We start from the raw sequence: 14,816 nt of genomic DNA on the forward strand, positions 1-14,816 counted from the left end.
CAGAAGGCTAATGTGGAAGAAAATTTACGAAACATTTGTATCACTTACCATGCTGTTTGATTAATCTTTCAGATGTTTTCAGCTGCCCATGACTGAATCTGCTGCCTGTTTCCCGTCAACGATCTCCTTTGCTGGTTGTCAGTGACTCTGTTTGTAGCTTCAGGTTCAAAACTGTATGGATCCGGTCCTTCACTTCTAAAAATAAAATTATCTTCTTCTTCCTCCATAATCTCACGCCCATTCCGTTCCGTTGTGTTAGCCATAACTGTTGTGTTAGCAATAACGTACATAACAGAGTCCCTTACGTGACGTCACTTCCGGCAAAACAGATTTTTACAGTCATTTGAGCAGTTTTTAATAGTCCATAACCGATTTCTTTATTTTCTTATTCACGGACTTCAACAAAAACTAAATAGATATTAACTATAAAATATGCATAATCCAAACCATTAATCATGCTCTTAACCTGCCAGTTGCTCTTTAAAATTCATTTTTATATATGAAATAATTGTCCCACACTCTATGTGGAATACAATACACAATACATGCGTGAGATGTGTTTTCCATAAATGAGTGTTTGTACTTTGTTGTATTTTTATAAGCAGTTATTATTGTTCAGCAGGTAGATGAGAAAGTGGGCCAGACAGACATAGCCTGGCTGCGTTTATGGGGCGGTAGGTATGCTAAGTAAACTAAACACTGAGCCCACAAGAGCATTCAGCAACAAAAAAACCAACAAACCTTTGAAGCGAAACTTAATTTCCTTGTCTTTCTGTCTAGTCTTTTTACTCCTGAAGCAACATTTCTGTATGGGTTTGGCAACTGTGCTGCTCTGCCCTGTTGCCTTCACTGTCTGTGAAAACTCCAACAACTAGCGTCAGGGTTAGCTCCTTTTACTTTACCCAGCAGTAGTGACGCAGACTCAGGACTCTGCTGGAACTAGAAGAGCTGTGTGGCGTTTATTGCTAAACTCACAGCTAACCTTCTCTGCTCAGTGCTTTTCTAAATTCAGAGTGAAATAACAGACATTAACAGTATTAAACTAGCGTGTAGGTTTTTAACATTATATATAAGTTTATTTCCATAACCTTTCAGGTATTTCCTGTATTTAAAAAATAGCTGTGAAATAATACAAAGATAACAACTGTTACAGTGCATCATCACTGCTGTTTCATTTCCTCTTCTGTTTGTTCTGATAAAAATATTTATTCTCAAGTGAGAGCTAACCATTCCTACAGCATCCATCAGCAAGAGTAATATTAAATATCCCTTTTAAAGCTGCATATGATGCCTGTCAAAGCCTCGCTTAGATTCAGCTTTGATTGATTTAAAACAGCTTCTCCCCAAACACTTGTGGACATTTTATTGCAATATCCCTTCTTCCCTGAACATCATAATTCAAAATGTATGTCACCATGGCTGCGTGGTGCTTGTAAATCCCTGTGGTCTCCCCGCTTACAAGACTGCAACCTATCTGCTGTACTGCAGTGCGCACTATTCAGTGAGCCTGTCTCGATGTCGGGGTTCCACCAGCAAGTACGTCCGCTCACTTAGGCTGCACTCACTGCATTAATTGCTCCACTGACTTAGTTAACTGCTCCTCTGATGTCAGAAGAAGAAGGGAGGTAAGTGACAGAAAAAAGAGAGAGAGACTCCACTTGCTGCTTCGTCGCACTCACTTTTTTCTTTTTCGTTTTTTTTTCTCCATTTCTCCTTCTTTTTCTCTCTAGACCAACAACTTTGCCTGCTCTCTGATTCTGTCTGTTTCCATTTGCCTAATGAAGGACAGAGATTTCTCTCCATAAATCTTCCCGAATGCTTCTCTCCTGTGACTGAAAACACACAGACACATAAAGCCTACAAATATGATTACAACAGCAACGATGGAAAACGTGGTCATTTAACTAGATAAAGGCTTGACTCCTGTCCCCTCCAGCCATTACACTAAAGTCTCATTGGGGGGTATTGAAGGGAAGGAAGTTCTTAATCATGTCCTCTAACACTCTTTCTCTGTTTACTCTCAAACACGCCTCACCATGTGACAAATTATCATAATAAAATTTGCCAGCAGTATGTCAGTTAATTTGTGATAAGCGAAAGCAGTGATGCTGCCATCGTGGCAGGTGTCGTCGTCTTTGCAAAAAGGGATGAAGGGCTCATTTGTTCTCAAATAAAGATTTAACCTTGACAGGAAATGTTAGAAAGAAGAATCAAGAGGAAAAATTCTATTTCGTTTTCGTTAATAATGTGAAAAAAAACGTTTTTAACTTCACAGCTGTAATGGTGGCTTGCTGGGTTTGGAGAAGGTAAGAGAAATAATTTTTATCAGTGAAGAAATCTGCAGCAGATGTTTCAGTCCAACACAAGCTGACCGCTTTGCAAGAGTCCAGCTGTGCTCCACCTTGAAAATAACTGAAGAACAATGTTTTTTTTCTTCTTTTACTAACATTTGCTTCTAAACCTGGTGATTTTACAGCCCAGTATGCAGCACTGGTTGCTGTTGCAAATTGCTGAATTCCTCATATGTGAGCCCATCCATACTGTTACTCGTACTGGGTGATTGCCAGGGTGCTATCTTTGATTGTTTTTAGTGTGCAGATCCTTACTGAGTACTGAAAACTTTTTACTGATTGATTTTGTGCCCACAATAAAACCTATTTCCCTTTTAGATAATGCATTTCATCAATTTCTATTAGTAACTCCTAAGAGGTAAGTGGATTGGATGAATGGGCAAATGGCTTGTATAATTATTGTTATTACTTATAGTGCTGTTTATCATTCAATACAAGCTCCACAACACATTGAAGATCTAGATAAGATGAGATTTAGTTACATATCCTATAACTAAGTTGGTGCTGAAAAAGAAAACAAACCTGTTTTTAAAGGGTTTATATGCATCATGATATAAAAAGAAAAAAACACAAAAGCACTCAAAGAGTGCACACCTTCATTAATCCTTGACCCTGGAAACATGCCCTTAGACACCAAGATTAAGCAAATAGCTAAAATAGTCTTAAAGTTATTGAAGACATTCACATTTTCTCTCATGGTGGCAATCTGGGCTAGCAGTGTATTTAATATCTGCCATGGTGTCATCTTGTTTTTTGTTTTTTGTTTTTGTTTTTTTTCCTCCAGTGATTCCGGGAGTGTGTCTCAAACCGCGCACTTACATGAGTGCACTGGAAGGTAGTGCGTAGTGCGCACTAAGCACTACCTTCTGTAGTGCACACTATCGTGGGTAAGTCCTGATCAAAATTGAGCACTAACGTTTTGCACTTACCGGTAGTGACGTACCAGCTTAGCAGTGCCGCTCCATTAATACACTTTTTTTTTCATCCAAAATCACGTTAACATACGTGTTTGCATGTCATACTTTTATGCTATTAAATGCCTTTTAAAAGGCCTCATTAGTGAAACAAAGAACCGTGGCCTTCACTGTATTAATCTATCTCAGTAGATAACAATAGAAACCATCAGCACACGTTCATGTGTCTTTGCATGTCTCCCCCATACCTGTTAGTATAAAGTGCAATTTAAAACACTAATAAAACACTTAAATGTAGTGTCCGAAGTATAGAAGTGCGCGATTTGGGACACACCCTGGGCATTAGTTAGAGATAATGTTGCCACTACAGCTTCTATCTCCCAATAGTAAAGAATCCATCCTGATCCCAGACGGTGATCTGGTGCACCCCCCAAATGTAATAACTTGTTCCTTATTTCATTTCTGACATTTCCTGAAAATGTAATCAAAATCCATCCATAACTTTTTGTGTTATGTTGCTAACAGACAGACAGACAAACCAACACCACTGAAAACATAACCTCCACCTTGGAGGAGGTAAAAAGTCCTGATCAGGTCTCAGAATTTAGTAATACAATCTCAGGTGCACAACAACACGTTAAATTATGTTGTGACATTATGTATTTGGCGATGTAGGGAGGATAGGTAGTAACAGGCGCTTCTCATCAGCTACTCATCACTTTGCTGGTCTGGAGCATTCAGGTGACTGTTAACTCAATGCCAAGGAGGAAAGACATCAGAAAGTAAATCTGTGAATGAATGTGAAAGAATTATTTCTGCCATTCAACCTAGAAAGAGGTTTAAGCCATTTTCAAATAATTTGGAGTCGATCATTGAAGACAGCTGCCAATCTTCCCAGGAGTGGACGTTTCAGCAATTTCACCACAAGGTTAGACCATGAAATGCTCAGAGATATAGTAAAAACACCAGTAGCAACGTCTTCACAGGCTGGAGGTTATACCAGCTTCCAAGCAGCACGGTACATCAGTCCAACACGGAGATGGAGAAGGATGTATGCTCACATTCTCTCCTGTGGTTAGCCAGCTGCAAGTGTTTATGCTGAGACCAAGGTTCAGATCTTTGGTCACTTGATTCCACATCTGCAACTTTGATCCAGGTCAACCATTAAATAAGTTCAATGTCAAAGTTTGCCAAGAGGGTAAAAGAATACCATGGCTAAGATGATGATGATGATTATACTCTACCTCTGCTTTGCACCATACTGTTTTGGAGAATCTGCTCCACCCTGATAGCCATGTTGGAGACATTTTGGGCTATAGCTTGGATCCTCTCCACCAGCCCGGCTGGTTGAAACCTGCATGGACACAACACACACAACAGCTGTGTGACTACAGGTAAAGACAGGGACAGGTCAAGTCAGACAAGCTCAAATTTAGAAGCAGAAGATAAAACCACTGCATCTCTCTCTCTCTCTCTCTCTTTCTCTCTCTCTCTCTCTCTCTCACACACACACACACACATGCACACACACACATATCTGAATCTCTGACCAGCAGTTAAACAGACTGGCATAAGTTCTCATTCAGCCTTTTCATTCATTCAGTTCTTTCATTGTTTTAGTTTCCTCCCATGAGTTCACAGCTGGTGTCTTAGTTCATTTCCCTTCTATATTCACCTTATTGTGTTGCTATTTTTTCATCTGATTATTTTCTTCCACGCCTCTCCCATTCCTCTGCTTTGTCACCCTCATCTTTTTTTTTACATTTCAAGCTATACAGAAGTGTAAGTTGTGGAAAATGCAAATTGGTAGACACTTGGTTGGAGCGTGAAATAGAAATTGACCTCCACGGCTAATGCCACTTCCTCTTTAAGGTGACAGACTTCCTATTTACACAAAACAATCTGTGTATACGTTTGTGTGTGTTTCAGTCTGCATCTGTTTGTGTGCTCATTCAATTTTTGCACATCGCAAGATGATTTCACAACATGCAAAGCAAAGTATGTGTGTAAACACCCTTTTACCATGTGCCCATTATGTCCATTTAAGTGACTCCATTTCAGTCAACATTGTTTGTGTATGCATGCAATGTTTAGTCAGTACAGGTATAAACCCTCATTATGATAAAAAGACTGAAATGCAGCACAATTAAATATCAGGAAAGGTTGATCAGAATTATTGACTGTATATGCAAATATATATGAGTATGTGTGCAAACAATTAAACCCCATGTCTGCCTAACTAAAGATAGATAGATAGATAGATAGATAGATAGATAGATAGATAGATAGATAGATAGATAGATTTAAAAAAAAGCATCAGAGAATATGCCAAAGAAAATAAAAAACCTTGGTTGCCTTACAAACTGAAAACAAAAAAAGCCATCAATGTCACAGTCTGTATCCTTCATTTACAGCTCCACAAGTGACACTTCTCCTTGGATCCTCTTCAGTATGTTCATTACAACAGTGAAGTTATTGTTCGAGTGCAGCCCTATTCCAGAGACAACAGCTGTCTGCAGACGGTGGAGATGCTGAAATGTAAAACTAAGTAATAAAGTAATTCTATTCAATGAGATTCGGCTTTTTATGTAACGTCTCAAAGTAGCTTTGTATGTAAATCTGAGTGTAGGAGCCATAAACGTTTGCTGAAATTGCTGTATTCTGTTTTTTTTTAGATCATAATGATTATGTATAGGATGGCCTTGTGTGGTAATTATTCTAGCTCACTAAGGACACTTGTTGCTGGGTTTTTAGGTAGAGAAGAGGTTAGAGGGCCACTATAATTTTTGCTGACCTTAATAAAAGTTATAAAATGTATGTTTTGGATCTCAGTGAAGTTTTTAGTGAGTCAAACAAAGGAAAGGCCCAACCTCCGACTCTCATAGCCCTTTCACACCAGCAGCGCCCCGTGCCAGTCCTAGAACCTAAATTCAAACATTCCTGAAGCGAATGCTTCCATTTTCTATGCCTGCACATTCCAATACAGTATCACAGGGAGCTGGAGCCTATCCCTGCAGATAGGCGAAAGGCAGGGGACACCTTGTACAGGTTACCAGTCTATCCCAGAGCCAACACAGACACAAACAACCACTTATTCCTAGGGTGAATTTAGAGTGACTTAATTTAATTTGGAGGGATTTGAACTAACACGCATGGCTTTGGACTGTAGGAAGAAGCTAGAGTACCTGGGAAGAACCCATGCATACACAGAAATACTATACACACAGAAAGCCTGAGGCTCAAACCAGGAAATTTGTTGCTGCGAGGCAACAGAGCTAACCACCACCCCACCATCCAGACCTCCCCCACCCCTGGGTCTTCCACAAATGAAGATGGCAGGTTGACTAAATAAAGTTCAGATAGGCTAACTTAAGTCGATCAAACAAATACCTAAATTCTGCTGTACTGCTTATTGCCTGGAAACCAGTTTGAATTTCAATATGTGAGCTTGTGTTGACTTCCTTACATCGTACGAAATTCTGAATATATTGCTTAATTTGGGAAACCATAGGTTATAAAGAGCCTGATGACTTAAACATTAACTTTCTGGTGTGAAACTGGTGTGTACATGTGACAGTTTGCCAGAAAGCACAGAGATTCTGAGACTCCAGAATGGATCTGGAGGCAGGGCCAGAATCAGAACCAGAATGGTCTATCTGAAAGCATTATTAGTGACTTTGAGTTGTTTTGCAAAGCCACACTATTGAACAATATGGAGATATTCTTTTCATTTCTTAGAAAATTTAACATAAAATGAAACTGCTTAAAGAATACACAGTATGAAAATAAACCAGCAAGGAAAGGGAGCAAAGGAAATAGGGTCTGAAATCGCTGCCAACTTAACATGCAGTAACCCATGTCACTGTCTCAGAGCAGAATCATCAAGCCAAGATTCAAAACATCTTGCAATGACTGAACTGTGGAAGTAGAAAGCCACAACCCTTGCCCTTTAGTTTTAACATGGCTATTGCTTAAATTCCCTTGACAACACATCCACTACAGCAGGGTGTCCGGCTCCGGTCCTCCAGGGCTGCAGTCCTGGTAGTTTTAGATGTTTCCCTGCTCCAATAGACCTGATTCAAATTAAATGGGTCTCTTCAGCAGCTTGTTGTCAGGTTCTGGTCAATCATGTTGACCTATTAATCTGATTCAGGTGGGCTGCAGCAGGAAACATCTAAAGCCAGCAGGCCAGTGGCCCTTGAGGAGCAACTTTGGACACCCATGCACTATATTTATGTGTAACATGAAGTAGTGGTAAACCTAGCTCACCACAGGGTATGTGGAAAACATGTTCTCGATTGTTAGAAAAGGCAATTAAGGGAGAACAAGCTGAGGATTTTATGAAAAGATGTTGAGATAACGGTCTTCCGAACCTTTTGTTGGGATCAAAACGAGCTGAGAGAAAATCATGCCAGAGTTTGCAATGATTATTTTGTTTAAGGTTCGTGAATCACTTTAGTTGGTTAGGATCCTTCTCTGTTAGCTTCTGCTAGTTTGTGGGCAAATTAAGGCTAATAGGGAAAAATAAGCCATAGCTGCTTTCTTGTTTTACTTGTTAAGATTACAGTTGCTCAGCAAGAAGCTAAAAATAACAGTTGAGCTCATTTTAACTTAAGCTAACACTTGTGCTTCATTCACCAGGGTGTCCTAGCAATCTTTTTAATGAAGACAAAAAAAGACTGGGCTCCCGTGAAGAGTCTAGACCATAATATAGTGACACAGTCATCCGGGGTTTGTTTACACCAAACAGAAGTAGCAGTGGCGCTATAAGACACCAAAATGTGTCCTTATAGGAGCAGAAATAATGCAAGATTTCTCATTAAGGGTCAGAACTACTTTAAAGTTTTAAACTTTGCAGTGTTTTGATGTTTGCAGTGTAGAAGCTCATTTAAGCAACAGACAGTTTGAGATATCAGGGAACTGAACTGGCAGGTATTTCTCCAATTTAAAGCTTAAATCTAGCTTAGATTAATCTATGCCATCACATGGTTTAACTTTTAAAGTATCTAATGCATGAACTCATGTCTAGATCTTATAAATACTCAGAAACCATCAACATTAAAAAGTTAAGCTATTATGACATAACATCATTATAACATAATATGTTATCACGAATCTATATGAATAAATAAAAAAAATCATATTATTAAGAGGAGCCTTATACCCATAAAGCTCCCTTGGGCAAAGCAACGCTGTAGCCAGACCATCATTCTGCTACTACCATGCTGGACAGGACAAATTAGAAAAAAAAGACATTAATGTATGAGGTATAATTCTAGCCAGGCTACAGAAAAAGATCTGATGTGAACCTAGAACTTTTCTCTTTTACACAGCTCACCTTTAAACCTCAAATCAGTTTTAATAACATTTACATTCCTCAAGTCAATAAGGCAAGTGTGGTGAAGTGTAACAGGAAGTTACAGTTGTTGCGCATTACTAACACAATTATACACTATCCTCAGCCATACTTACACTGAAACACATTACAACACATTCTTAGGATAAAGCAAGTAAGTAGTCATACAATGCTAACTCAAATGACCAGAACAGAAATATTAACCTTCCCCTTAACCTTGCCTCGATTAAGTATAAGATTTGTAATCTGCATCTAATGTCAACTGATGCCATCTGCTATGCCAAACAATAAGAATGATTTTTTTTTTATATTCCTTCAATCAGTAGTAGTTTTACAGGAGTACACATAGCCTGCAACATGACGTGCTAGCAAAGCTAACGCTAAATCCTGATGATGTAATAGATCTCAGTCTGCACTAATTGGTGAAACACATGAAGCCTTTAACTGCTACGTCAGCACTATGGTTCATGGTACCTGATAGTGTTAAGTTTAAGTAACTGCTCCATGTAGTGCTAAAGTGTCTTTGCTAAAGGCTGGGACTTAGCATAGCCACCATCTGCATCAAATGGGTCTTTATCTCCACTTCTGAGACACTGACAAACAATAAGATAAAAACTATGATATAACAAAAATAACAACTAACATTTAAACAAAAGTTACTCTGGAATCTGAGCTAATCTGTGTATTGATTATAAAACTAATCAATAACAGCCTCTGTCTGTATTTTTGTGTGGAATGAATTTGTCCATCTGAGTCCACCAGCAGTGGGTGGCCTGCTCATGTCTATGATAACTGGCCAATTTGGTTTTGTGTCAAGCGATCCAATTGTACGAGGCAGTCTCCCGGCCTCAAAAGATAAAATGTGATCACATCCAGTGTTCGGGGCGCAGCAGGATGACCTGTCCTCCGAGCCCAGCGCTGCATTGCTTTACCTGTGATCCAAATTAGAATAAATCTTGGTTTAATATAAAGAGGTCCTCTCTTGTCCTTTTGTTCCCGAGCTTCCAACGAAAGAATCAGCCTTAACAATTTCAAATAAAATTTTCCTAAACAAATTTAGCTAAACACAGTCAACACAGCAAACTTCTGAAAAGACTAGGGCTCAGCTAATGATAAGCACTAGTGTATTTACATAGCACATATATGCATTTTAAGAAATTATCATTTGAGTAGAATTTCAACAAATTAGAAAACAAAAATTTGGAGTTTTCACAAGAGTCATGTGATTAATTGGGATCAAAAATTTTAATTTCTATACATCCCTAATGATAATATAACGCTAATCCAAATATAAGCTAGCATTATACTAGGTATAATAGTCAACTGAAAACCTGCTAAAAACAAGGATGTTATTACATTTAACATTTAACTAAAGTTCCCAGCATTACAGCTGCCTTCCTACAAAGATGCAGTGGCCTGAAGGACAAAACCTTCACTTTGCAAACTGGGTAACCAATCTTGCTTTAAAGCAGCAGGTCCCAAACTTTTTCTGTGGGGCCCTCTTTTTATCGATAACAATAATGTCAAGGCCACCCCATCCCTAATCCAGTGCTTATAAAGAAATGTACAAAGAAATGTGCCATGAAATAGTCTTTAGTTTATTGGCTGCTACTCTGATTACTATAGTTTAAGCCAGTGATTCCCAACCCTGGTCCTCAAGGCACACTATCCTGCAGGTCTTAGATGTCTCCCTGCTGCAACCCACCTGATTCACATTAAATGGATCTCTGACAAGTTCTGTATGAGTCTGCCAATGAGCCATGGATTTGAATCAGGTGTGTCATAGCAGGGAGACATCTAAGACCTGCAGGATAGTGTGCTTTGAGGACCAGGGTTGGGAATCACTGGTTTAAACCATGTCAGTGACAGAAGGATTTAACTCTTCTGCTACAGTGGTGAGCGTTTAAACCAGAAAACTCTGCAAACTACTACAGGTGAGTTGAGATGTGGTTGAGATGGATGCTGGTTTAGTAAAACAACTCTGCGATATATGACAGCTGAGTAGTTTATTTCTTTAGTTTATAAGTAATCAACAGGCTTTTCTTTGTGCTCAGGATGAAAAGCCACCAAGTAGCATTGTAACTTGTTTAGCTTCATACTCTCAAATTTTTGGCAACATACAACAGTATGACCTTTATCATTACTTGATCATTACCTTGTCACGCCCAGGGCAAGATATGCCCAAATCATCTTCATTTTCTGTCTTTTTTTTTTTTTTTTTTTGGTAAGTTGAAATATTTGTTTTGATTCATCATCTTTAGCCAATTCATACTTTCACAAATTTGTCTATGTTTTGTTAGCAGTGCAAAAACTATAAGTTTAATTTAGCCTTGCTGCCCCCCTTTCATAACTCTGGGCTGCCCCTTCCCCCTAGGGGCCTCAGTTTGGGAACCCCTGCTTCAAAGCCCTTTTTCAGCAGGCCTTGCTTGTGCAGGTTTGCCTCTGTAGAGTGAAACCCCCTCATCTCAAATCTACGTCCGCAACAATATAAATGCATCCCCAGAGATGAACAAAGAGGCGACGGGAAAGGAGGCTTTTATAGAAAGAGACACTAAGGCAGTGGAAATCAAACTGAACGATGGGATTGAATAACGAACTCTAAAAAGGACAAAATAGAGCGAGATTGTGAGAAACATACACTAGCAGGGTTAACAAATAAAAACAGGCAGAAAATAAAGAGAAGTTAATCAACCATTCATAGCAAACACAACTAGAGTGGCACGGGGAAGGGTTCATGCTCGTGTGAAGAGAGATGGTAAAATGAAAAGATCCTCTGTGCCTTCATGTGGAAGCCAACAAAACAGCTTGAGTGAAACATTAAACGATGATTACGATCAAAGAAATACATGGCTATACATATTTGATGCCCCACTGTTGCCCGCTTCTTGTAATGAACCTCTTTCCTTTTGATGATTTAAGACAGTTGGCTCATTTATAAACAGGAGGAATAAAACAGAAATGAGGAGGGAAAAGACAAGACAAAAAGGGAAGAATGTATGTGGGAGGAAAAACAATTAGAGGATGCCAAGTGGAAGTGGAACAGTAAGAGAAAATCAATGTTAACTTGGCTTCGACTTTCTAAGGATACAAATAAAGATTTTTTTGTTTTGTTTTTTGTTTATCTTATTTCTTATATTAAGAAATATTATATTATGTTAAACTAATCAGAGGAGGAAAGATAATTGTAATTGCAAGTTGAGGCAACACTGACTGAGGGTTGTTTTTTTATGTTAAAGGAATTTGTCTTTTATTATTATGTACCAGCACTTGAATGCTGTTGTGTTTCCCATCAATCAGCCACATATGTTTTGGCATCTATATACTGTTTCTCCACTCCTCTTCTGTAGATGGGAACTACATCTGGACGTCCCCCAAAAGGAGGGACAGAAACTCTGTGGATAATGTAGTTGAGTGTTGACTTGGGGGACATGAAATCTTTCACCAGTAACTGAGTGGAACGATGCTACAACATAAAACCATGCAGCAGTCACTAACTGTTAACTGGCTGCAGGAAGTAGATCCAACAATAAACAGAATGATAAGTTACAGCTGGTGAAATCTTTAATGCAAAATCTGTTGCTCATTACGATAATCAGTGTGTTCTTCAAGCCACAGAACACTCTTCTGTAGATAGATTTGTTTTCTTATCACCATAAAGTCTGCTGTAATGCAATTTACAGCCTGAAGGACCCACATTGTTTTTCTGCAACTGTTTTATTCATTTTGAGGAAATTCAAGGTACAAGGAACTTAATGACAAAGCAAAAACATTATGTTATTAAATTAACATTTCAAGGAATCAAAAGGATTTTGGGAAATCTGAAAGCAGCACTTGAGAATCTGTTTTTTTTTTTTTTTCTTTTTGGAAACCACCAAAATTCATAGTGGCAGGGTGCGACCTAACAAATAAAGCTGTTTATTTCATATACATTTGATGTTTGTAATAAAAACAGAAAGTACATTTAATAATAATATATTTTGTAACCATTAATTCTAAAAACCATGTACTTTTGATACTAAACATGAACCATTTAGGTTAGCAGAAAAGTAAGGAATCATGGGTGTGATGAGGAAAGAAAAGGAGGACTATGTACCAGATCTCTACGGATGAGCAATACTAAGATTTTTGCTATTGATAAATTATCATTGTAGTACTTTTTCATTGATACTGATACTTCTGGCTCCTTAAAGGAAAATCAGATGTTTGTACAATATGTATTAGTATCTTTTTTGTAAGAGAAATATGAAATATGAATAAAACTCATGAACATAAATATTTAAAAGCTCATAAAATTATACTAAATATATTCATGAGTAAATAAAAAGGAGATAAAAGTATTCTGAAAACAATAAAATAATCAGACAGTAAGTTAATAAAAGATTATTTCAATATCGTAAAATTGCATATACTAAAATAAAATATAAAATTATGATATATATATGATAAATATAACAAATAGAAAATGCTGAAGAACTTTTATAAATGCATTAACACTAGCATCACCATCATGACATCTGATTGGTTTCCATTATCATGCAACAGGAAAACATTGTGGGTGTAATTTTTAATTCTGTTGCCTAAAACTCTCAGATGTGAAAACCAATGGCATGTTATGTATTAGCAAAGTTGCATCTTTATATTAAAAAAAATATTAACTCTGATATTTTGACTGGCTGATATTAAAATATTGATTCCAGAGTATCGATGAGCTCCCTCGTGTCTGTACAACTTTCTAGCCAAGCAAACACCAGCAGGACATGACATTTATTGGCATCACCGGAGAACAGGTGTAAAGATGTGGGCCAGTGATGTGCTGGGAAGACACTCACATCAGAACACAACTTAATCAGCTTAGTATCAGCTTAGGTGGCAGAGTAAGGAAAATTGTATAATACAGTTTCTAACCTTTCTAGTAAAGCTTTTAAGTATTAGATGGTGGGTAATGAGGTCAGGCTGCCTTTTCCTTTCTCCTCTTCCTTCTTCCTTCCAGTAGAAAGCCATGTCGCTGTGGCTCAGACACATAGGAGGCTGAGTTCTGTTCCAAGTAAAACATAAAAGGAATCAGACTGACCTTAACTACAGCTCTACTTTTGCTTTTTTTTTCTTGAAAGCATTTCATGAGAGCATACCAATACACCTCCACTTGCAGCAGCTTTGCACCTGTGCAAAATACCCTGAAGAAGAGAATTCAAAGAGCAACTAAAAGCTTTTCTCTTTGCTGAGGGCCTCCAGCAAAGCTATATACTGAGAACAGTAGAAGGAAGGCCCCCTGTGATACGTGTTGTTACCGGGAGAGCTTAGATGAGAGCTTGGGGGGGTGGGGAAATGCGCAAAGCCAAGCCAGGGCACTGATCTTTAGAGCGCACACTCCTAAGGGAGAAGCTTAACAATCCCCCCTTTCCTCCACAGCTGGGTAGAACAGAGTGAATGAACTCTGCATCCTTCATCTCCTCCTCTCATTTTCTCAGGTTTTTTGCCATCCTCCTCCCTTCCTTGTTATTTCCCTCCGTTTTCTGCTCTAACGAGTGGCTGCCCTGTGGGCAAATTGCAGGCCGGGGCTTCAGACATCAAGTCTCATTCGCGACTACATGGGAGTGTGTCAGCACCGATGAATTCAGCTACGAAGCTCACAGAGAGATGAGACTCCGGCCCAGCTTGTGTGTACATGTGTATCTTCCTGTAAATGCGTGCTGGCCTGGATTTGGGATATGATTTCATAAAGCCCTCTTTTCCAACTCCCCTCTGGCAAAAAAAATCACGCTTTCCCACGACACTCATACCCCAGACACTGTCATGCTGTGCAGTGTATGTGCAACACGGGATAGGACAAGACAGTATCAAGATAAGGACGTGGAGATGGAAAGCAAAGATAGAGGTAGAGATATGGACAGAGGCGGTAGGAGTGGAGAAATAAATGGCAGGGTGAAAATCACTGGACTGAAGAGAGACTTAGGTCATCACTGTTATGACAATGTGTGTTTGTGTGTGGCCAGCTATTAATCCTGGAGGTCATGTGCTCTGTCAGGGGATACACTCTGACTGCTTTTAACAAACGTCCTCAAATGAACTAATGAACACAAACACACACACAGTATATTACACAGACATGTGTTGAGCATGCATCATCTTCCAATGAGGGAACATCATCATGAGGTGTGTGTAAGTGTGCATGGCCGTGCTTTTCTGCCCACCACA

At 38.8% G+C, this 14,816-nt stretch overlaps 1 protein-coding gene across 1 annotated transcript in view; it reads right to left on the reverse strand.

Annotated features, from left to right (window-relative positions):
- LOC121637794 (alpha-1,6-mannosylglycoprotein 6-beta-N-acetylglucosaminyltransferase B-like) overlaps positions 1–14,816 on the reverse strand; it is a 189,433-nt gene that overhangs the window by 103,348 nt on the left and 71,269 nt on the right. Inside the window, 1 exon segment of the mRNA XM_041982076.1 lies at positions 4,510–4,619. Within this exon segment, the coding sequence (XP_041838010.1) occupies positions 4,510–4,619 (110 nt within the window).

This window comes from Melanotaenia boesemani, chromosome 4, assembly GCF_017639745.1.
Source record: "Melanotaenia boesemani isolate fMelBoe1 chromosome 4, fMelBoe1.pri, whole genome shotgun sequence".
Taxonomy (NCBI): domain Eukaryota; kingdom Metazoa; phylum Chordata; class Actinopteri; order Atheriniformes; family Melanotaeniidae; genus Melanotaenia; species Melanotaenia boesemani.